The 25,935-nt window shown below is 37.5% G+C and overlaps 1 protein-coding gene across 3 annotated transcripts in view; it reads right to left on the bottom strand.

Annotated features, from left to right (window-relative positions):
* Efhc2 (EF-hand domain containing 2) overlaps window positions 1-25,935 on the bottom strand; it is a 198,535-nt gene that overhangs the window by 138,984 nt on the left and 33,616 nt on the right. For all 3 annotated transcript variants that reach the window (XM_070039203.1, XM_070039204.1, XM_070039202.1), the window contains one exon: window positions 15,229-15,417. In XM_070039203.1, the coding sequence (XP_069895304.1) occupies window positions 15,229-15,417 (189 nt within the window). The remainder of the gene's footprint in view (window positions 1-15,228; window positions 15,418-25,935) is intronic.

Here is a 25,935-nt window from a genome sequence, read left to right as displayed (position 1 = left end):
GCCCTGAGTTCAAGTCCCATTACTGGCAACCCCCCCCCAAACTATGAATAAATACCTAGAAATACTTCCATGGTGAATTATATGAATTTTCTACACTGTGTGTGTGGGGGTCTGTGTGTATAATATAATATATGGTGTACATATATAATACATACATGCATACTATATTCTATATAGCATATAGAATATAGTATGCATGTATGTATAATATATATAATCAACATATAATATTTTATATACAATACAAATGTATATAATTTTATATAATCAGTGCTGTGTCTTAAATCTTAAACAGTAAGCAAGACTCCAAAGAAGATATATTGTGAGATTCCATTCATATGTAACCCAAGAATATGCAAAATTAACCCATAGTGAGATAAATCAAAGCAGAATTCAGGGAGGAGTTGTAGTAAAATGACAATAACATGAGAAACTTCTTGAGGTAATATAGATGTTCTATGTGGTTTCTGGGATGAACAGGGAATCACAACTTCAGAAGTGTACGATTAAAATGGGTGCATTCTCTTGTATGTCATTTGTACTTCAATAAGGCTGTTAAATTTAAGTGACTCAAGTTGAAAAAACTCACTCAGTCACTTTATAATAACCAAAAAATTTTAATGACTCAGTAAAATCCTATAAGAATATAATTATTATATATCCCCATTGCTGTAGTTGTTATATTAATCTGTACATGTGATTTTTTAAAAAATCTTATAGAACTATTAGGATGGATGAATCCATGTAAGGACTGGTGAAATTCAAATTAAATTTGCAATTTATAGTATTATGTCAATAAGGATTTCATGGTTTTGATTGTGCTCTGTGAGATACTATTGTTGGAGAAAGCTGTAGAAAGTGTACATAGAACTTTCTGTATTATTTTGTGACTTCTTAGGAGTTCAAAATTGCTTCAAATGTATTTTTTTAATCTTCTTTCATTTTCATTCATTTTGTGTATGTTTTTGTGATAGGTTCCAGCTATGTAGGCTGGATCTCATGATCATGCTGCCTCAGCCTCCCAAGTTCTGGGATTACAGGTGTGAATCAACATGGCCACTTTCTAACATACTGTCTAAAGAGAATGCAGTTAGGTTTTGTGGCCAATATTTGTACTTTTCCCTACCGCTAATATTACTAAAGGGTAACATGAATCAAAAGGCAGAATCCAATAAATACAAAAGAATCAAAGAATGCAAATAATTTTTCCATGTCTCAAACCTGCTTTTGGTTTGAATTCAAATGGGGAAAGTTTTCAAATAATTGTGATTTATAAGATTTAGAACAAAATATGAATGAACCTAAAAGATTTAAGTCAAAAAATAGAAGGGTGACAATTCCTAATTTGTGGACTAAAATGTTACACATAGCAAGAATCTTATGTTCAAAACCAAAAATAATCATCCAGATGCTGGTGGCTCACACCTGTCATCCTAACTATATGGAAAGCTCAGAATGGGAGGACCACAGTTCGAGGCTTGCAAAGGCAGAAAGGTTAGTAAGACCCCTTCCCAATCCATAGCTGGGTGCAGTGGCAGACAGCTGTCATCCCAAACTACTAGTGAGTCTGAGATTGGGAGGAAAGTGGTGCCAGTCTACTCAGACGAAAAGTCTACAGGAGTCCATCTCCAGGAAAGGGAATCTATATATGGTGGTGTGTCTGTGAATGTCTGTGAATGCAGTGAGGTCAGAGCATCTAGACAGGAAGATAGACCATATTCTAAATATCAGTGAAAATAGAGGCATGACACAGCAATTGAGCACAAACCTAGCAATCATGAGGCCCTGAATTCAAATTTCAGTACCACAAAAGAAAGGAAAAAGAAAATGATTGTGTAAAGAAGCATGTAAAGAGGGCAGTCATCTGCAACCCAAGGAGGGAGGCAGCAGGAGAAATGAACCCTTCCAGCACCTTGAACTTGGACTTAACTTCAATCTCCAGAAATGTAAGAAAAAATCATTTCTGCTAATTAAGCCACCCAGTTTGTACTACTTATGGGAATTACAATAATTACTACAAACTAACACACTAAGCTCTAATTTACATACCATAAAATTTACCTCCTGATAGTTTAGGGGCCTTTTAATGTAATTGTATAGAGCTAGCTGCATAATAACTACAGTATAGTTTAAATCAATGTTCCAAAGCTCTTCTCTCAATGCCAGCCTCCAGAAAATACTGATCTCTGACTTTTATATGTGCCTTTTCTAGGATTTCATATAGATGGAATCATACAATGTGAAATGTTTTAGCCTGGTTTCTTTCATACAGTATGTTTCTCATCCATATTTTAACGTTTATCAGTAGTCCCTTTTGGTTGATGAATAGTTTCCATTAAACAAATATACCATATTTTGTTTATCCATTATTGATGAATGGACATTTGCATTGTTCCTTCATTGGAGCTATCATGAATAATGCTGCTATAAAAATCATATGCAAGTTTTGTGTGAACATGTTTCTATTTCTCTTAGGTATGCGTGAGTAGAAGTACTAGGTCATGTGGGTAAGTAAATGTTTATTGAAGAATTGCTAAACTCTGTTGCAAAATGGTTCTATCATTTTATATTCCTACCATGACTGAAGGCTGCAATTGTTTCACATCCTTGCAAACACTTGGTATTGTCAGTCTCGTTAAACTATAGCCATTTTAATTGGAGTGTAGTGATATAAACTGAAGTTTCACCTAGATAGAGTATTATTATTGGACTAATAAGAATAAGCCAATGCCTATTGATTTGAAAAAGTATAGGTCTACAATGAGGACCTTAAAATGTTTGTCTAGTGGCTAAATTCTAGGTTTTAGAAAAGACACAAGACTAATTTTCTTCTTTAGTGAAAGACTCATTTATAAGCTCGTTCTTTTTTAGTCCAAAAACATACTAAGTTACTGGAGTTATTTTTTCAATAAATTTTTTTGGGTTTTAAAAAGATTAAAGAAGCTCACATTGTGAAATAAAATGGAGAAACATCATCTATTTTTTTCTTTTTTTGTCTGTTGTGGGGCCTGAACTCTGGGCCCAGGCATTGTCCCTCAGCTCTTCAGCTCAAGGTGAGGGCTCTACCACTTGGCCCCCAGCGCCACTTCTGGTTTTCTGGTGGTTTACTGGAGATAAGAGTCTCATGGAGTTTCCTGCCTACAGGCTTTGAACCTCGATCCTCAGATCTCAGCCGTCTGAGTAGCTGTGATTAACAGGTGTGAGCCACCGGTGCCTAGTGAAATTTTGTCATTTTAACAGAAATTTAGAGACTATAACTTTGTGTTTTGGTCTTAGTGATAAATTCAGAGTAGGTAGTTAAGAATTTGGGGTATGACATGTCTGAATTCAAACCTTTTAATTTCTTCACTAAAATGAAATAGCTGAAGATTTATGTAATTGTGAAGTAAAACATGGGATTTAAATGGCAATGCACAATTACACTGTGTTAAAATTATATATATTGATACCTTTTATAAAGTGGTTCTAGCAGGAGTTAGATAATCTGAAAACTATATACACAATACACCTATGGGTAAGTCTCCATTTGAAATTTGACATGTAGCTTTAAATGTGGGACATTTTTTTAAGCCTAATTGTATTTTGTTGTTATATACTGTTTCTATTTTATAACATTTCTAAGTGGGTTTAGGATCTACATTTATGTATTATACTTTGTTAATCATATGAAATTCTAATGTAGTTCATCACTGCTTAATCCTCCTGAAGGAAAATCAACACTTTTGATGGATATTACAAAAGAGAAAAATAATTCTGATACCCAGGAGGCAGCCTGGCAACCATCAAGATAACCTTGGTGTTCTCTTGCTGAACAAGGACCATCAAGAGATTAAAAAAATCAGATAAAGCCACTCTGTGACTGTGATGGATGAAGACATAAACAAGAGTACTCCATAATCACATCTGAACACAGGCAGAAAAGGAATGCTATCCAAGCCATAAAATGCCACATATTCCTCTTTCCGCTTCAAAAGAGTGACAGATGCTTTTCCCCCAATTATAGCTATAACCTCACTCTAGCCCACTCTCTCTATAAGTGAGATTTGTTAAGGTACTCAATTACAGAAGTACCTCTGCTTCTAAATAGAGCCAGAATAAAGTCCCATTTCCTTAAGATCTTCCCCAAACTACCCAACAAAAGCCCAAATTGTATTGTCTTTTCTAACACATTTTTTACACATTCCCTGGCTGCTCAGGGGATAAGTTTTCACTCATTGAAACTGGTAATAAATCAACTTACATATGTATATGTATATATGTATATACATATGTATGTTTGTATATACATGGGATGTTACTCAATTGGGAATAAATGGAATCATGTCATTTTGTACTCGAGTGGATGGAAGTAAGGAGTATCACATTGAATGAGATATGCCAAGGTAAAAAAATCAAATGCCTCATTCATTTGAGGCATCTAGACTTTAAAACATACATGGACTATATAATACATATTTATATAAATGGAACTTTTACTATGGAACTATTGGGGGAATGAGTGAGAGAGAAAATGGAAATGATTGAGGATGAATAATATCAGAATATATTGTGTCTATGCATAATGATGGCATTAAGAGATCTCATTGAGGAGCTGGGTGCCGGTGGCTCATGCCTATAATCGTAGCAACTCAGGATGCTGAGATCTGAGGATCATGGTTCAAAGCCAGCCCGGGCAGGAAACTCTGTGAGACACTTATCTCCAATAAAGCACTAGAAAACGGGAAGTGGTGCTGTGGCTCAAGTGGTAGAGCTCTCATGTTGAGCTGTAGAGCGCAGGGAAAGAAAAGAAAGAAAAGAAAGGAAAGAAAGAAAGAAAGAAAGAAAGAAAGAAAGGAAAGAAAGAAAGAAAGAAAGAAAGAAAGAAAGAAAGAAAGAAAGAAAGAAAGAAAGAAAGAAAGAAAGAAAGGAAGGAAGGAAGGAAGGAAGGAAGGAAGGAAAGAAGGAAGGAAGGAAGGAAGAAAGAAAGAAAGAAAGGGAAGAAAGAAAGAAAGGGAAGAAAGAAAGAAAAGGAAGAAAGAAAGAAAAGGAAGAAAGAAAGGGAAGAAAGAAAGAAAGAAAGAAAGAAAGAAAGAAAGAAAGAAAAAGAAAGAAAGAAAGAAAAAGAAAGAAAGAAAGGGAAGAAAGAAAGAAAGAAAGAAAGAGAAGAAAGAAAGGAAGAGCAAGCAAGCTCATTGAAAGCTATTATGCAATAGAAGGCAGAGAGATGGAGAGAGAGCAATATAGAAGGTTGTTCTAATTAAATATAATGTATGCACCTGTGAAATACCATGGTGGAAACTCCTTTGTCCAATTAGTGTACACATACACAAACAACAACAACAACAACAAGCCAAGTACCAGAGACTCATGCTTGTAATCCTAGCTACTCAGGAGATTGAGATTCATAGAATCGTGGTTCAAAGCCAACCCAGGGAGAAAAGTCTGTGAGACTCCATCTTCAAAATAACCAGCAAAAAGCCAGGGTGGAGGTATGGTTTAAGTGGTAGAGTGCGGGCCAACCCCTGAGGTCAGACCAGTACTGCCAAAAAAATGAAGAGGACAGGAGGATACAAGAGTTAGTTATGGAAGGGACATGTTGGTGAGGTACATTGTATGCATGTATGGGAATGTCACAATGAAACCCCCTTGTACAACTAATAGATGCTAATAAAAAATCTTTAAAAAATCAAAGTGACTGGAGACTGATTTTTCTATTGTTCACATCATACAGATTCATTCAGTACCATATAATCAGCTTGCTACAAACTCATTGTTGTGAATGCAAAGTCATTAAAATTCTAATTGTGTGGTCAGTAGTCCAGATTATAATTATTATGTTTACAATAAATGAAAAATGTAATAATGTTTTTAAATGCATGCATACCCCTACAAGATCAACCTTTATCCTGGCAGTTGCTATAATAGAATCATTTGTGAAATAGCAAACAAATTAGGCTAACTAGCTGCAATTGACAAATGAAACAAAATGAGAGTCTAATTGCAGAGTCCATGTAAATAGTGTTTATCATCCAGATAAAAGTCATATAAAAACATTCAGCCATTTATAGATTTCTAAATATTATGGCTTTTTATAAAAAGCGGCTAACAGTAGGATTATATACAATAGCATCTGTAGCTTCACATACACTGTTAACCACCAAATTTCAATTAGTCATGAAGCAGTGGGTGTTTGGTGTAATTAGAGCCTCGGGCCAAGAGACTCAGGATCGGGGTAGTCTTAGCACTGGGTGCAGTGCTAAGATGAACAAACTCAATTTGACCTGAGTCAGATTTTAGACATAGACTGCTAGAGACCAAAGAACCTTAGAGATCAGCTAGCCTGCCCTGCATTACATAAAGTCAAGAACTCTGAGGCTCCTTGTTCAACCACTTTGGAAAGTAGCATGGAGGTTCCTCAAAAGACTCCACATAGAGCTCCCCTATGACCCAGCAATCCCACTTTGGGGCATTTACCCAAATGTTTACAAACAAGACCACACTAAAGCTACCAGCACGACTATGTTTATTGCAGCATTATTTACCGTAGCTAAGATATGGAACCAACCCAGATGCCCCTCAGTAGATGAATGGATCAAGAAAATGTGGTATATATACACAATGGAATTTTATGCCTCCATCAGAAAGAATGACATTGCTCCATTTGTTAGGAAATGGAAAGACTTGGAAAAGGTTCTATTAAGTGAAGTAAGCCAAGCCCAAAGAAACATAGGTCCCATGGTTTCCCTTATTTGCAACAACTAGTATATGTCTGAGTCAAGCAGAAAAGGTCAGATAAGATGATGTTAGGGAAATTAACCCTAAGATATGTATTCAAATGTTTTTTTTCTTTCTTTTTTTGGGGGGGTCCAGTCATGGAGCCTGAACTCTGGGCCTGGGCACTGTCCCTCAGCTCTTCAGCTCAAGACTAGCGCTCTACCACTTGAGCCACAGCGCCACTTCCGGCTTTTTTCTTTTTGCTTATGTGGTGTTGAGGAATCGAACCCAGGGCCTCAGACATGCAAAGCAAGCGCTCTACCACTGAGCCACCTTCCCAGCCCCTGTTTTTTTTTCTTTCATGCGATTGTTTCTAACACATTTATTAGATTATTTCTTTGTTGCTTTGTATGTCCCTCCCCCACAGTATAATCCCTGCTTTCACTGTATTTGATGTCAGTATAATTTGTGGAGGGGAAGGGGAAAAACAAGTCGTTTAAATAGGGATACAGGTGGACCCATTGCAACAATGTGAAGTACAAGTCATGTCGAAAACGAACTTTCCAACTTTAGAGGGAGGGCGGAGAGGATTGGGTGGAGGGGCCGGGGGCCGGGGGGAGGATGGGAAGGGATGGGAAGGGGAAACAAAGGAGGAGGCTACAATGCTTGATAAATATACTCTTTATCTTGCCCATGTAATTGTAACCCCTCTGTTCAGTATTTTCACAATATAAATAAATAAATAAATAAACCAAAATGTTACATAGGATGCCATTTAGTATTATTGATTTTTCTCTTTTATCTCAGGCTTCACAATTATTCACATGGCATGCTTACTAATCCTATCTTTATTTTAAATGTTGGTATTTGGGCTTATTATACCAAAAGGAAGACATGACCCCAAAATATCATCTAGCTTTATTGCTAATCCTTGACATATCCTTTAAGTGACACACCTAAGGCAAATACTAGTATGTCATTTCCAAATACATCCTTGGTCTGAGAACCTCTGAAATGGGGGTGGGATGATTTTTCTCATGTAGCAAGTCCAGATGGAAGCTCCATAATACAAATGGTCTCTTGGTTCCTTGTATCTGTGCTGAACTCAAAGGCCCAAAGAATTATGTGCTGGGTCCAGAGGAGAAACTAAAGGGACAACAAAGGTAGGGAGATTTGCACCAACTGAACCTGTTTTCATTAGAAAAACTACTGCCTGGAATAATATGGTGACAAAGGTCTGTAATCCCAGCACACCGGAGGCTGAAGCAGAAGGATTATAAAAATGTTAGACTGATATATCATTAACTTACAAGTCTAGGCTAGACTAGGGTACTTAGTGAGAATTTGTCAGGAAGAAAAAGGAAGAAAGGAAGAAAGGAAGGAAGGAAAAGGAAGGAAGGAAGGAAGGAAGGAAGGAAGGAAGGAAGGAAGGAAGGAAGGAAGGAAGGGAAGAAGAGAGAAAGAAAGGAAAGAGAAAAGAGACACACAAAAGCAGTAACTGTTCCAAGAGTCCCATACAATAAACATTAATCCATAAATCATTGGTCAGAAAACAACTGAACAGCCAGCCCTAGCTAACTACAAACGGTCTAGGGAAGTGAGCATTTTTAAATGAGCATATACCCAATCAGAATAAAACCGAAGTTCTGTCTGTAAAAATAAAAAGAGTAAATGAAGAATAAATGGCAAGAAGTACCCACCCTAGAAGCCATGCAAGATAAGAAATACTCTTTTCTGTGACAGCAAATAGCATTTTCTCTAATGGTAATGTGATAGTCTGTCCACACAGGGTATTTTGATGGTCACTGGTAGAATTATAGATTAAAAACTGGACTTTCATCCTAAACTGAATACCGTAGAAGCTGAGCATGACATGGATTAAGGCCCATGGTTTTATGAAGAGTACACTCTAGTCAGGTGCCCATGGCTCATGTCTGTAATCCTAGAAACTCAGGAGGTTGGGATCTGAAGATCACAATTTTTTTTTTTTGGGTCCGGTCGTGGGGCCTGAACTCTGGGCCTGGGTACTGTCCCTCAGCTCTTCAGCTCAAGGCTAGCGCTCTATCACTTGAGCCACAGCGCCACTTCCGGCTTTTTTCGTTTTGCTTATGTGGTGCTGAGGAATCGAACCCAGGGCCTTGAGCATGCAAGGCAAGCGCTCTACCACTGAGCCACCTTCCCAGCCCTGAAGATCACAATTTGAAGCCAGCCCAGGCAGGAAAGTCCATGAGATTCTTTTCTGCAATTAACCACCCAAAAAGCAGGAAGTAGAGCTGTCCCTCAAGTGGTAGAGTACTAGAGCCTTGAGTAAAAAAATCTGGGAGACAGTGCCCAGGCTCTGAGTTCCAGCCCCAGGACCAACACACACACACACACACACACACACACACACACACACACACACACACACGGAAAACACTAGTAAGGGAGTAACAGAAGTAGCAAAGCCATGCAACAATCCTCTCTCTGATCAACTTAAGCCTTGGCCTGATGTATAAGAGGATATGGAACCTGAGTTACAATACAGAATTGATGCTCAGTTGAGCCTCAGCCTTGATGAATCAGTCAGTCATTGGCTGTATAGACCTTAGAGGAGAATGTCCTCAGTGCCTCTGGGAGTTGTAACTTCAGTCAACGAAAAGCAAGCCTCCAGAAGGTTTATAAACAATTGAGCAGCTTGACAAGTCATTTCCTGCAGCTGGAAGACGGGAGAACCACCCCTGAATGTGGATGTAGGTGGGCCTCAAGAGCATGTACTACAGATAATTTTAAGACACTCTCCAAAGAATTGATTTTATTTTCACTTTGTATTGACAGCATATATGACCCTACTTAGTGCTACATAGAATTAAAATCTATTGAAGGAAACTGGCAACAAGTTGAAAGTATCTTATTTTAAGAAAACTGATTAACAGGTGTTAACTTGTTTTGTTGCATCACTCATAGAGGAAGCACTTTATAATTTGTTCTGGGTATTAGGATCTAGTCTGTAGTTCACAATCTCATCAGAGCACATAAATATTTCATAGTCTTAGGGTCTCATTTAAATCTCAATGAATATTTAATTGAAGTTGACCAACAAAAGAACCAAAGAATGATGTTGCATTTACTTCGATCTGAAATGAGCAAGCTCTTCATTTTTTCAAGTACTCCAAAGCTAAAATCATTCCAGCTTCATGAAATATTCTACATAATTTTATAAGTAATTAAAGGACTGCAAAATAGGCTTGAAAAACACATATTAAATATTGAGGAAAACATGAAATAAAATCAGTTTTCATCTTTAAATGTGAGAGAATGGTTTAATACATTGCAGACTGCATTACTTATTCATAGTGGATTAGTTAAAAATATTGTCAATACATTCTCTTTTGACATGAAGAAAAAATAGAATCCTTTCTTTGCCACTTGTAAATTAAACATCCTATAAAATTGACAATAAGAGAAAAGCATGCATAATTGCATCCTGTCAGTCAGCCCAGAAATTTTTTTTGAGCTCTAAGTCTAACACAGAGCCAGGTACTGAAAATAAAAAACAAGAAATAAAGCTGGGTGCCAATGACTGACTTCTGTAATCCTACCTACTCAGGAGCCTGAAAGCTGAGGATTGCGGTTCAAAGCCAGCTGGGACAGGAAAGTCCATGAGACTGTTATCTCCAACTAACCACCAGAAAACCAGAAGTGGCCCTGTGGTTTTTAAAGTGGTAGAGCCCTAGCCTTGAGTGAAAAAACTCAGGGCCAGTGCCCTCAACAACAACAACAACAAAAGACAAGGAATGTTAACCCACTTTGAAAGTAGAGATGGTTTTCCAGAACAGAAGACTTCTTGTGGTCTGTTAGTTTTAAAAGTAGTAGAGCTGGGTTTAAAAAAAAAGTGTGCTTTAATTAGCATTTAACAAGATCCAACACCACTTTATGATAAAAGCTCTGGAAAAACTAGGAATCCATGAAACATTCCTCAATAGCTGTTTATGACAAACCTACAGCCAGCATTATACTTAATGGCGAAAAGCTAAAGCCATTTCCTCTAAATGCAGGAATGAGACGATGATGTCCACTCTCTCCACTTCTCTTCAATTTAGTATTAGAATGCCTAGCTACAGCAATAAGACAAGATGCAAACATAAAGGAGATCCAAATAGGGAAAGATGAAGTAAAACTCCCCCTCTTTGCAGATGATATGATCTTGTATTTAAAGAACCCCATGGACTCCACTTCCAAGTTACTTGAGCTGATCCAAAACTTTGGCAAACTATCAGGGTATAAAATTAACCCTCAAAAATCAATGGCTTTTCTGTACACCAATAATGAGAAGAGCACAGCTGAAATCATGAAAGCAACTCCTTTTATAATAGCCCTACAAAAAATAAAATACCTAGGAGTTAATTAAAGAAGTGAAGGACCTCTAGGATGAAAACTTTAAAAACCTGAAAAAGGAAGTTAAAGCAGAACTAAAGAAGTGGAAAAACCTCCCATACTCCTGGATTGGAAGGATTAACATCATCGAGAAAATGGCAATACTGCCAAAGTCTATATACAAATTCAATGTGATGCCTATTAATATCCCAAAGTCATTCTTCAATGAAATAGAAGCAACCTAAAAATTCATATGGAACAATAAAAGACCCCGAATAACAAACACAATCCTTTGTAGAAAGAACAGTCTGGAGGAATATCAATACCAAATCTCAAACTCTACTACAAAGCCAAAACAGCTTGGTACTGGCACAAGAAAAAACCTGAGGACCAATGGAATAGAACTGAAGACCCAGAAATGAACCCACAGACCTATAGCCACCTAATCTTCGATAAGGGAGCTAAAAAAAATAGAATGGAAGAAAGCCTCTTTAGTAAATGGTGCTGGCAAAATTGGTTAAACACCTGTAGAAAACTAAAACTAGATGTCTTTTTATATCACCCTCACCAGAATCAACTCCAAATGGATCAAAGACCTCAAAGTTAAAATAGACACCCTGAAAACATTACAGGAAGGAATAGGAGAAACCCTAGGTCTCCTCGGTACAGGCCTAAATTTTCTTAATAGAGGCCCAGAAACACAACAAATCAAAGAAAGGTTGGACAAATGGGATTGCATGAAGCTGCAGAGCTTCTGCATGGCAAAGGACATAGCTAGCAAGATCAATAGAAAGCCCACGGACTGGGAGAAGATCTTCATTAGCCATACAACCAACAAGGGTCTCATATCTAAAATACACTTAGAACTCAGAAAATTAAATCCCCCAACAACAAGTCCTCAAAGAAACAGCCACCTGATTGATAATTGGGCTAAAGACTTAAAGAAAGATTTCTCTGAAGAGCAAAAAAAAGAGTGGCCAATAGATACTCATGAAAGAAATGGAAATCAAAACAACATTGAGATTCTACCTCACCCAAGTTAGAATGGCTAGAATCAAGAACTCTAATAACAACAGATTCTGGATGGGATGTGGACAGGAGGGAACCCTACTGCGTTGTTGGTAGAAGTGTAAACTTGTTCAACCACTTTGGAAAGTATTATGGAAGTTCCTCAAGAGACTCCACATAGAGCTCCCCTATGACCCAGCAACCCCACTTTTGAGCATTTACCCAAATGATCGCAAACGAGGGCATGCTAAAGCTACCAGCACAACTATGTTTATCACAGTATTATTTACCATAGCTAAGATATGGAACCAACCCAGATGCCCCTCAGTAGATGAATGGATCAAGAAAATGTGAAATATATATATATATATATATATATGTATGTATGTATATATATTCTATGCCTCCAACAGAAAGAATGACACCAGCCCATTTGTTAGGAAATGGAAAGACTTTGAAAAAACTATATTAAGTGTAGTAAGTCAGGCCAAAATAAAACATAGGTCCTATGGTTTCCCTTATTTGCAATAACTAGTATGTGTCTAGTGCAAACAGAGAAGGTCAAAAGCTATGCATACATGATCGTATTAGATGATGCTAAGCGAAATGAACACCAAGATAGGACACAAGAGGTTTTTCTCTTTCTTGCTGTTGTTTTTAAAGTACTTATAATGTAGTTTGTCATTTTTTTGTTTCTTTTGTAGGTTCTTCCCCCATGGTATAACCCCTATTGTCACTGTATTTGATTCTGGTGCTCTGAATCTTGTATATACATGTTTCTAATTTGGGGAGGGGAAGGGAAATAACAAAATGCTGAAACAAGAATTCAGGTTGACCCATTGTAACAATGAGATGTACAAGACACTATGTTGAAAACGAACTTCACAATTTTAGGGGGAGAGGGAAGGAGGAGTTGGGGAGGTGGGGTGGAAAGGGATGGTAAGGGAAAAACAAAGGAGGGGTAACAATGCTCCATAGGAAATGGACTCATTACCTTGCTTATGTAACTGTAACCCCTCTGTACAGTATCCTTACAATAAAAATATATATTAAAAAGTGCTTTAATTGATATATCCTACCATGGATGATATGGACAGAGTTGAGGACATTTAAATTAGAATCCAAGTATTGTGAGGCTATCCATGTTACAGGCTACCAATGAATCACCTGATAAACCTGACATGCTATGATTTCAATTCTTTATCCAGAACCTGAATTAATTTTTAATTACAGAGTCTAAAGCAATCTGATAACAGGTTTTTGGAGAGTGGAACATAGGACTGTGAATGTGGGGCTATAGAACAAGGCTGTCTGACAAACACAGTTTTATCCTTGTAGCTCTGCCTTACAAGAAATAACTGATCATTTGGGGTTTCTTTTCTCTTGATCTTAGTCCTTTCTGAAGATACTCAAAGTCTGGGGGGCGTAATTCAATGGTACAGTGCTTGTCTAGCATGCTTGATGCCCCAGGTTTGATCCCCAATGCCACCAAAAAGAGAGAAAAGATACTGAAATGCACTCACTTTTTCAACTGCTGATATGTCAATGTGTGTTTATCCATCTTTGTGTGAGTAGACTAGTGTGTATTTTGTATGTCTTTGTTTGTGTTTGTGTATGACACCCCTTCCCTTCACTTTCACTGTTCTCCTCATCTCACCCTTTAGTCCTTAGGGGATGGGGAACCACAGTTATCAAGGAGAAAAGAAGAGAAAACATTTTTTTTTTCTGTTCCTAATTAATACTACAATTAGAATTAAAATGACTGGGAGTTATTCAACAGAAGTTATGGTGTGAGCTCATAAGAAACTCCTGAGTTTCTACATGAGTGCAGATTATCCTGCCCAGAGTAGGACAGGGAGAAAGGTTGATAAGAATTAGCCAGGAGCTAGGTACTAGTGGCTAATGCTCCTAATCCTAGCTCATCAGACTGAGATTTAAGGATCACAGTTTGAAGCCACTCAGGTCAGACAAATCCTCATGACTCTTGTGTCCAATGAACTGGCAAAAGTCCAGAATTGGAGACAGATGTGGATCAAGTGGAAGAGCAGTAGAATTGAAAAAATCAAAAAAAATTAAAAAAGAACTAAGCAGGAAATATAAACACTTAGCACTTTGCAATGACTGTACCACATCAGAATCTACAGAACAAGGAGAATTTTGTTTGTTGATGTTGTTGGGGGGTATTTTTGTTTATGAGTTTAGGGTATTTTGCCAAATGCTATCTAAGTAGTAGTCTTAGTTAAAAATACAAAATTAAAGTTAGACAGGAGATATAAGTTCAAGAGTTCTATTGCACAGCATGATTAACTCTAGTTAACAGCAATGTATTATGTATTTGAAAATTGCTGAGAGTAGATTTTAAGTGTTCTCACCATATACACACATATAAAAAGTAAGTTTGCAAGGTAATACATATGTTAATTAGCTGGATTTTGCCATTCTACAATGCATACATATTTTAAAACATGTTGTACACCATAAATATAGACTCATCCTTAGTATGGGTGGGAGAGTGGTTCCAGGACCATTGTATATAACAAAATCTATAAAAAAGAACCTACACACATCCTTTTATAATTTAAATCATCTCTAGATGACTTAGAACAAACTAATACAAAGTAAACAGTTAAGTTATACTCTTTAGGGGAAAATGACAAACAAGTAGTCTGTATGTGTTCTGTGTGGACACAATTTTTACCACATGTTTTCAACTGTAAGATGGTTAAATCCACAGATATGGAGCCTGCAGATACAGAGAGTTAATTGTATACAATTATTATATATTTAAAAGAAATGAAAAGAATCAGTAAAAATAAATAAATAAATAAAGGTGGGCTGGGAAGGTGGCTTAGTAGTAGAGTGCTTGCCTTGCATGCATGAGGCCCTGGGTTCGATTCCTCAGCACCACATAAGCAAAAAGAAAAAAGCTGGAAGTGGTGCTGTGGCTCAAGTGGTAGAGCGCTAGCCTTGAGCTGAAGAGTTGAGGGACAGCACCCAAGCCTAGAGTTCAGGTACCACGACTGCCCCCCCCCAAAAAAGGCAACCACAATTATGCATACAAGCCAAAAAGAAAGCAGAACTAGTCTTAGGATTTATATTGAAGATGCTTATCTCCTCAAATCTACATGCAAAACTTGAAAACTGCATCTCTCCCAATGTCATGTGACTTACCTGTTTATCAAAAGCTACCCATGATGGTTTATCAGTTCCAGCTCCTTTAGGATAGACACTGTATTTAGGCTTCACCTTTCGACCAAACATCGGTTCTCCACCTATCCCAGGTTTGTCTTCGCTCACTAGCATTCTAACATTATTGCAGAAGCCCCAGTGCTGGGATCTGTGATACTTCTCTTTGCCAATCTGTGAATATGAGATGACACAAAAATCACCAGTTACATTTTCTCTGATTTTTCTTATCTTTTCAAAAGTAAATATAGTGTCCCATATCCATTTTTTCCATCCCCAAATGTATATGGAATGACAAAGAATTATGATTAATCTTTATCCAGTAAGCTATGTCACATTTTAAATTCACTTCATTTTAACTAAGGCAAAAACTTTGAAAAGTGGTAAGAATAAACCTAATGTTCCATTCTATTTAAAACATGTCAAAATAACAATTACTGCAAGTGAACATTGCTAATTGGTCTTCTCTGCTTATTTGCCAAGAATGTAAACAGAAAAAAAAAAAAAGAGAATGAAAATTCCTCTACTTTGGAGCAAAAATGTCATGATTCTCCACAGAAGCTTAAACATTATTTCCACTAAAACAGAAAATAAAATCCTGTCCTCATTAAAATAAACTTAACAGTAAATTCCTCAGAGCCCACCTTGTCCTCATTGGAAAACTTTGCCTTTCACCTTTTTTGGTATGCTGTGGACAGACAGAAGAGGCACAAACGATGCCACCAAAGGTGACAAGGATGTCATGCACTCATGCACTGCTGCTGGAAAGGGTCAAGCAGGAAAACTACTGAGACATTAGAGATGGGGGTGGGGCGGGGAGAGGAATGGAAAAAGAAGCAAGTTGTTAATGACTTTGAATATTTTCTCCTGAGCCACTAGAAGGATGGGGTTTGTACAGTGTAATGTGAAAAAGTAAGAGAGAACCTTAGAGGCAGGAGTCAGACACAGGAATCCAGAATTCTATTTTGCATATGCTGAGTTTTGGATACTACCCTGACAGGCATGTAGAAATGGTGGTAAGCAGGTGACTATGTGGGTGTGAAGTTCAGGAAAAAGGTCAAGGGTGGATATAAAAGTATGACATCATTTGATGGCTGGTATTTAAGGCTGTGGTACTGGATTGAATGATCATGCAGAAAAGAAGTCCAAGGCACAGCCTTAAAATAGCTCAGTGTTAACATTTAGCGAGATGGTGTAGAATTAGCAAAGAAGGCTAAAAAGAAGTAGCTGGTGAGACAGGGAGAAAACCAGGATGGTTTAGTGTCATGGAAACTAAAGAAAAGCTTCTGAAGAAGGCAGGCATGATTAACTGGGTCAAATGCTAATGATAAATCAAATAAAGATGAGACTTGAGACTTGACCCCTAATTTGGCCACATGGAGATGGCTATGATCCTGATGAAAACGGTTTTGGCAGAGTCACAGAAACAAAAATATCCTGTGAACCATATGGCTTTTTGAATAGCTCTTGGTAAGGTATTTCAAAACTCAAGAGTTTCTTAGTATTTATAATTTCCTTAAAATAATCCAAGCTTCGAAAAATGTAAGAAATAAATTTTTTAAATTGTCTAAGTATCATCACCCCTTGAAATCTCTTTTGGCTTTTAGAGCCAGAACATTCTGTCTCTGCACAGGTCTCCTAATAAGTTCATAAAGGTCACCCTGTTTTTAATTTATGTACTTGCCTATTGACTCCTGGAACTATCACGATGTAGAACCATACAACTCAATAATATTAAAAATAATAATAAAAATGAAGCTGGACACGACTGGCTTATGCTTTTAATTCTAACTACTCAGGAAGTTGAGATCTGAGGATCATGGTCAAAGCCAGTCCAAGCAAACAAAACCCACCAGAATTTTATCTCCAATTAATCTGCAAAAAGTCATGACTGGAGGCACAGCTCAAGTGGCAGAATGCCAGTCCTGAGCAAAAAAAAAAAAAAAAGCCAAATGAGAGCATGGAGGCCGTGAGTTCAAGGTCCAGTAATGGCATAAAAATTTAACCCAGACAGCTACAACTCTACTTAGCATATTACATTATAATTATCTATTTATGGGCTTGTATTTGCCATGTGACTTTGTACTTCCTGAGAATAAGGGCAAAAGGTTCTGGTACACAGTAAGCATTCATTGAAGTATTTATTGAGTAACTAGACTGGCCTACTTTTCAACAATCGATACAGTCACCGTGATCTTTCCTCATCCACATCATTCTTTTTTTAAATTTTTATTTTATTGTAAAGATGCTGTACAGAGGGGTTACAGTTACATGAGTAAGGTAATGAGTACATTTCTTGTCCATTGTTACTCCCTCCTTTGTTGTTCTCCTTCCTCCCCCACATCCCCCACTCGCCCCCCTCCCATCCCCCAAGGTTGTAGAGTTCATTTCCAACATACTGTCTTGTGAGTATCATTGTTGCAATGGCTCATCCTGGGCCCTTGTTTCAGCATTTTGTTATTCCCCTTCCCCTCCCTGAATTAGATAAATGTATATTATATACAAGATGTAGGGTACCAAAATCAAATACAGTGACAACAGGGGATATACCATAGGGGGAAGAACATACAAAAGAAACTGAAAAAAAAAATCACATAGAACACTAACAACAACAATGACAAAGAAAGCTAATATAAACATTTGGAATTCTGTGAGTAAAGGTGAGAAAAAGCAACATAAAGCACAGAGCAGGATATCTGACAGGAGAGGCTTGGTGGGTTCACATTTCAGCTTTGCCATGTGTACCACGTGATCATTGACTAGTCCTTCTATTTGTCTGGAGGCTCTGGCTTTGCCAGCTCTAAAGTGAGAAGTGTCATTTCTGCTTCATAGGACAGTGGTTAGGACTGAGGGCAAGAAAGTTTGGAATTGTATCTGTTAGCATTTCCAAATTGCTCAAAGGTAAGGATTAGGTACCAGCTTTTAGAGAGAACTGAGAGCTCAGGCAAAAAAAAAACCAAAAAAACCCAAAAACCTATTATTCTAAGTAAGCAACTTGGCCGCTAAGACTTTTCTCTTCCAAAAGAGATTTCTCCAACATTTTATAAAACATACAATGAACATTTGATATGACTTAGAACTTAATTTTCTACATTTCATTACGCAATTTTATAGTTTTCTCTCCACTTTTATGGCCCTATTTGCCGTAATAACATTTGTTTCATGAACATGTATGAATTATCTGATTCTTATTCCCTAGTCAAGAGTCACTGTTTTTAGTGGGCTGTTGGTAGCTGAGGCTGAGCTGGAGAGGATTGCAGTTGGAAGCCAGCCAGAAAAGTACATGAGATTCTATCTCCAAAATAACTAGCAAAAATGCTGATCAGGAGGTTCAAGTGGTAGAACACTGAGAAGAGGAAGAAAGCCAGGCAAGAGTCCAAGGCCCTGGGTTCAAGCACCAAAACAGTTGTTTAACATCACTTTTCTTTGTCCCATGAAAGCAGGGCCACATTCTGTCTTATTTCTCACTCAGTATCTAACACAGGGCCTGATAGTGGTACAGTCAATAATTCATGCAATAAAACATACCTTCCATTTTTAAGATTTATTTTTTGGCAACCAGCCATTGCAAACAGCAGGCCCCATGCATATAGCACTAAGGCTACAGGAATTGAAAGGAGGGTACTATCAGATGAAAGAAGCCAGAGACAGATTAAGGTGGAATTTGAGTCTCAAATGGGCCTTGAACCATGCACTAAATTTATCTGGAAGCAAAAACAAAAATGCTGGGCCTTGTTGAATCTAGCCAACTAGATTCAGGGAAATTTCAACAGTAGTAAGTAAAGTTTGAAAAGTTAACATGAAAATTAATTTACAGAAAACTTAGACACTTAAATTTTATATCTTAGGAAAGATGTTCATTTTTTTCTGCCACTTTTTTCTGAAAGTACTGAGGTTTGGACCTCGCACTTTTCACTCACTACACAGGAACTCTGACACTTGAGCCACAATCCCAGGCATTTATTTACATATTTTTTTAAATCTGTTCCCAAGGTTTGAGGTTTTGCTTCATATTCTTGCTCAGTTTTCTTGTTCATGGCTGGCACACTATCACGTAAACTATACCTTCAGCCTAGCTTTTTGCTAGTTATTTTGGAGATGGAGTCTCTAGGACTTTCCTATTCAGGCTGGTTTTGAACCAAAATCCTTAGATCTCAGTCTCCTGAGTAGTTATGCCTAGAATTATTCTTCTTTTTTTCCTTTTTCTTCATAGTACTGAGGTTTGAACTTAGGATCTCAATCTTGATGGGTTTGCTTGCTTGGCCGGTGCTCTACCACTTGAGGGATGTCCTCAGCCCCTTTCTTGTGTTTCCTGGATTTAATCCCCAGCACCATGCACCACACATAGTTGTACACACACACACACACACACACACACACACACACACACACACACACACACATACACACACACACACACATACACACACAAATATGAATGCTAAGAATTCACAGGTATTGCATCTGTGACTCATGCTGCAAAGTTTGTTGGTCCCAACCTTCTTTTCTCTTTCTCACTTCCAAAAATAAATGGTAAAAAAAAATAAAAGTAACTTTCCACCACACCTTATAGACACAGATACTCAGGTGACTCTGTTTTAGCATATGAGATGGAGGGAAAGAACCTCTGGAGAGGTTACTGGGAAATTGTTTGTTTTGCTATATAAGAACCATTTCCCTTCCCTGTCCTTACCACTTATCTTCATTATGAATAGCTTTGATGACTAAAAATGAAGCAACTATTTCACAGTGGTGAGAGCACAGTCTAAGAATGAAAAGCCAATATTCTCTTTTTTTTTTTTTTTGGTGGGGGGGTCGGTCGTGGGGCCTGAACTCTGGGCCTGGGCGCTGTTCCTCAGCTCTTCAGCTCAAGGCTAGAGCTCTACTACTTGAGCCACAGCGCCACTCTGACTTTTTTCTTTTTGCTTATGTGGTGCTGAGGAATCAAACCCAGGGCCTCAGGCATACAAGGCAAGCGCTCTACCACTGAGCCACCTTCCCAGCCCCGAAAGGCCAATATTCTGAAGAAGCCTCAGAGAGAAAAGGGCCTTTAATAATATTAATCAGGTGAAAGCACTACACCTCCAGAGTTCTTCTGATGTGAAAGAATTAATTTGGCTTAAATCACTGTCAGACTTAATTGTAAGACTTAGAGCCAAATGTATACTAGGAAGTGACAGAGCTATAAGATTCCATACAAAATGTAAAGTAACCCAAGTTAAGTGTGTGATATATAAATCCAAGTATAGGCAAAATAATTTATGGGCTCCTAATTAACATGGAATATTATGTCATTTCCAAAATATGACTGTTAGCTTCAAGAGGTGGCTCAGTCTAAAGTAATATAATTTCCATGTTTTTTCCCTTTGCCACTGGGAGCAAAGTGATATTACATATCTTTTAATGTATTTATTGACTATATGTTTTTGTTTGAGAAATGTCTATTCAAATCCTTTCACCATTTTTAATTGGATTATTTTCTGGTTTTATTATTGAGTTTTAAGAATTTATTATATATTCTTGGTCTAAGTCCTTTATCAAACATATATTCTGAAAAGCTTTCGCTTTTTTAAATGCTTTTTTATGGTGCCTTATGAAGTATAAGTTTAGCAATTTATTACAGAATGCTTTGTAATAGCAAAATACTAGAAATAATAAGTATACATCAAAAAAGGATGAGGTAGGAAGTAGCACTGTGGCTCAAGTGGTAGAGTGCTAGCCTTGAGCAAAAGAAGCTCAGGGACAGTGCCCAGGCCCTGAGTTCAAGCCCCAGGACTGGCAAAACAACACACACACACACACACACACACACACACACACACACACACACACACACACACACACACACACACACACACACACACACACACACACACACACACACACACACACACACACACACACACACACTGAAGTAGCCAGGCACTGATGGCTCATGCGGGTAATCCTAGTTACTCAGGCGGCTGAGATTGGAGGATCACAGTTTGAAGCCAGCCCAGGTAGGAAAGTCCAAGAGGTTCTTCTCTTCAAATAACCACCAGAAAACTGAAAGTGACACTGTATCTCAAAGTAGTAGAGTGCTAGCCTTGAGCAAAAGAGCTCAGGGACAGTACCTAAGCCTTGAGTTCAAACCCACAACAAAAAGAGGACAGGGTAAATAAACTGCTCTACATCTGCATAGTAGAGCAGCCCCATAGCTGTGAAAAGTGATAAGGAAATTGTACCACCAAAATAAGATACTACTACCATCTATTTAATACAGAGAAAAATGTAAATACACAAGAATTTGTTACTTTAAAGAAGCAAGAACTTGCCAGGCCAGGTGCCAGTGATTCATGTCTCTGTAGCTACTCAGGAGGTGGAGATTTGAAGAGTGAAGTTCAAAGCTACCCCAAGTAGGAAAGACTTCAATTAACCACCAAACGGCAGAAGTGGAGCTGTGACTCAAGCAGTGGAGCTCTAGTCTTGAGCAAAGGTCAAGGACAGTGCCCAAACCCTGAATTCAATTCCCAGGACACACACACAATTTAAAAAAATTTTAAAGAAGAAGTATGGAGGGAGGGAACAGGTTAGAGAAACAGGGATAAATGTTTGACCCTTTCCATTATTTTTAATGCTGGTCCCAGGGCTTGAACACAGTGTCTAGGCACTGTCCATTGAGCTTGCTTTGCTCAAGACTAGAACTCCACTTGCTACAACTCTACTTCCAGTTTTTCTGGTAGTTAGAGACTAGCTCTTGGGTTGACTTGGAACTGCAGTCCTCAGATCTCAGCCTCCTGAGTAGCGAGGATTACAGGTGTGAGCCACCAGTACACAGCTTGACCTCTCTATTTTTGTCTTGTAAATATGACTTGGACAAGACATACATTTTTAACATTTCAATAAAAAAATGTAATTAAGACTGAAAAGTAGAGTCTAACTCCCATTTCCTACCATGAGGAGCAGGAATTGTTTCTCTCTATTTCTCCCTACTTCAAACTTGTTATACTAAAATAAATCCTTGTTAAATTTTTTTCAAAAGATTGAAAATCAAGAGCTGCTTAGCAAGCATGAGGCCCTGAGTTCAAATTCCAGTGCTGCTAAAGAAGGAAGAACCAAATGAAATGAATGAAGGAAACTGGGGATGGACTTGGTTACGTAACTATGCTCATTTAAATGAAATTAAACCTAGTGATATGGCAATAGAGCCCAGTGATAGTGTGTTTGCTTAACATGTGGGAGGCGCTGGGCTTGAACCCCAGTACTAGAAAAAGACAAAATACACACATACATAAAATCTAGTATGTTGATAATACATTCCTAGTGGGATATATTTAAAAAGCAAGAATCACAAAAAAAAAATCTTAAACTGTTTTTAAAACTCATGTTGTGCTGGATGTTGCTCATCCCAGTAATCCCAGCTACTCCAGTAGCGCAGGCAGAAAAGTCATTGAGACCCCATCTCCAAAATTAACCAATAAAAATAACCAATAAAAAACAGGCCTGGTAGCATGGCTCAAGCAGTATAGTAACAGCCAAGCAAGTACAGGCCTGAGTTCAAATCTCAGTATAGAGCTCCCCCTGCCCAAAAAGAAAGAATAAAATAACCTCTCAGATTGCTAATAATAATGCCATTACTATTAGAATGTCACTGTTAGGAAAGAAATATATGGAAATATATTTTATTTATCATAAGATAGAGCAAGTAAAGTGTGTCAATGTCCTTGTGACTCAAGATTTTCAAAGCAAATAAGACAATGATTTAAGCCAAATTAATTCTCTCATATCACATCACATATATGGTATTAATATGTGGGAACAAAGTGATATTAAATATATTTCAATGTATTTATTGACTATATGTTTTGTTGAAGAAATGTCTATTCAAAGCCTTTCACCATTTTAATCAGATTATTTTCTGATTTTATAATTAAGAATTTATTATATATTCAAGCCACAAATGGAGAAGTAGTTCACAGTCCTCTTTTTCCAACAATGGACTTCCAGCCAGAATAATTTTTGGAAACTCAACGATAAGGAAGGAGCCCAATTAAATACATGGACAAACATTTCTGAATAGAGATGGTACCAAAATGGCCCTAATTAATTAATTAAAGGAGCCCATAAAAAGATGTTCAACATCATAGCCACTAGGGTCATAGAAATCAAAATCAAAATAGGATACACTATATATCTATTAAAACAACTCAAAACTAAACATATGAACATCGTTAATTGCTCAGAAGAATTCTGAATAACAGGATCTCATTCATTGGTGGTGGGAAGGCAAAGTGAAAGACAGTAGGCGATTTCTTTCAAAGTTAAGCATCCTTCTGCCATATAGGCAGTTAGGATTTTGTGAAAGTCAAGTATTCTGCCATCCACAGGAAAGAAATAACTATTTGCCTGCAGTTTTCAACGTTATCTGTGTGTAAGCAAAGCTCTCCTAAGGCCAGAAATTCATTTCAGTTGAAAATGAAATCACTGGGTCCTTATCTCAATTCTGATCCACAACTGATATTTCCATGGAAAAATACAAGCATAGTTTCACACTGGAGAGATAAATGTTATTCTTTTCATGGTATTTTTATGAAGTAACAGTCTTACATATGGATGTTCATATATTTTAATCTTGTAACTGCCTATGTGTGAGTCTGATCATGTCCACTAATAAAAACTTACCTTTGAAATTTTGTATAGAACTGTATTAAGGTATGTATTTATTCATATTTGTCAGATTGTTTTAGAAGCCTTGCTATTTAGCACCATCAAGGTATTTTCTGTTGTAAATAGCTTAACTAGGATAAACATAAAACCTTTAATTATATCAACTGAACCTACTTTTTGAAAAAAATAAATCCCACCTTAGATATAGACTGAAACAATAATCATAACATTTACCAGAAATGTATTATGATGACTTGGAAGGTTAGGTGGGGAGGAGGGGTTGGCTTGTTTGTTCTGGTGTTGGAGCTTGAACTCAGGATCCCACACCCTTACTTGGCATTTTCCTGCTCACAGATGGTACTCCACCACTTGAGATATACATTTACTTCTGGCTAGTTAATTGAAGTTAAAAGTCTTTTAGATTTATTTGTCAGGTCGGCTTCAAATTGTGATCCTCAAGCCTCAACCTCCCACATAGCTAGGATTACAGGTATGTGCTACCATTCCCAGGCAGATGTTGGGATTTCCTGCCAGCCTGGGCAGGAAAGTTTATGAGACTCTTATCTCCAGCTGACCACAAAAGCTATGGCTCAAGAGGTAGAACACTAGCCTTGAGCACACAAATAAGCTCAGGGACAGAGCTCAGGCCCTGAATTCAAGCTCCCAGTTCTGGCCAAAAAAAAAAATCTGGCTCTAAAATCCATTATTTTAAATAGAGAAGAAAACTGCTCTTATTCGTACCATATACCCTATTATCATTCCTCATTACCAACTCTGTGATATAAACTATGAGAGTAGTTTTAGGCTTAATGCCTAAGGAAAAGGAGAAAAAAATGAAGTAGGAAATTTTATAATAAGAAAAAATAACCTGAAGTTCCCTCTGAGATAATGCACTTGCTTTAGAGGTCATAGAAAACCTTGTGGGAAAGGGAAAGAGCAGGTGAATATTGAATCAAATTCAAAGATTCATAGACTCACCCCTCTTCAATTATGGATGGAACTTAGGAGCAAGTGCATACTAGGCAAATGCTCTTCCACTGAGCTGTAACACTAGTCCAGTCCAGAAAATTGTCATTCTTTACTCAAAAAAAAACCCACCACATAATTATGACTAGAGGTAGGCTGAAGCTGTAGAGTGCCTGCTTAATAAGTATGAGATCCTGAGTTCAAAACCCAGAACATATATATATATATATATATATATATATATATATATATATATATATATATATATTTACTAGCTGGCTGTGGTGGTGGAAACATATAAATGTATACTAGAGAGGCTGAGGCAGCCCGATTAAGAGTTTGAGGCTAGCCTAGGCAAGACAGCATGACTCTGTCTCAAAACAAACAAGACAATTACTAGACAATCATGGTAGTTATAACTACAACTCATGGAGCATAGGTAGTAAATACTATTTTTAACGCAGGTGTTCCCTGAGACCTGAAAACCATTTCCCAGATTCTGCCAGGGTAAAAAGATTGAGATTTGCAGTGATGAAAAATGTCTTCAGACTACTTAGAGGCAATAATACAATACTAAGCCTCATTAAATTGCATATTCTTAAAAATGATTAAGGTTTAATTTCATTATGTGAACTTTCTCTCTCTCTCTCTGAGACAAACAAATCAGGGCTGAGGGACATGGCTCAAGTGGTAGAGTGTTTGCAGAGCAAACACAGGCTCTGAGTTCAACACTAGTAACCACAAAAACGTGTGTGTGTGTGATCATATATTGGAACACTCCACAGCAATGAAACTATACTAGCTACCACTACAGGCAACCTCATGGACAAATCTTATGAACATAATGTTCAACTAAAAAGTCAGTTACAAAAAAAACATCACGAATTTCCATGGATAAAAGGTTCAAAAACAAGCCAGATCTAATTGTAGTGAGAAAAGCCAGGATAGTGATTACATTTGGACAATAGAGAAAAAGGAAATAAAAAGCATCATAGGTAAGAGCTGCCTCCTAAAATACAAGATCCTCTGTTCAATTGATTTTCAGTTAAACAACAAAGAATCCTTTAGTATAACTATACT

This window comes from Dipodomys merriami, unplaced genomic scaffold (genome assembly GCF_024711535.1).
Source record: "Dipodomys merriami isolate MVZ:Mamm:240054 unplaced genomic scaffold, mDipMer1.0.p SCAF_3, whole genome shotgun sequence".
Taxonomy (NCBI): Eukaryota; Metazoa; Chordata; class Mammalia; order Rodentia; family Heteromyidae; genus Dipodomys; species Dipodomys merriami.
The sequence above is the reverse complement of the archived record's forward strand: the minus strand, read 5'-3'. Positions and strand labels throughout refer to the sequence as shown.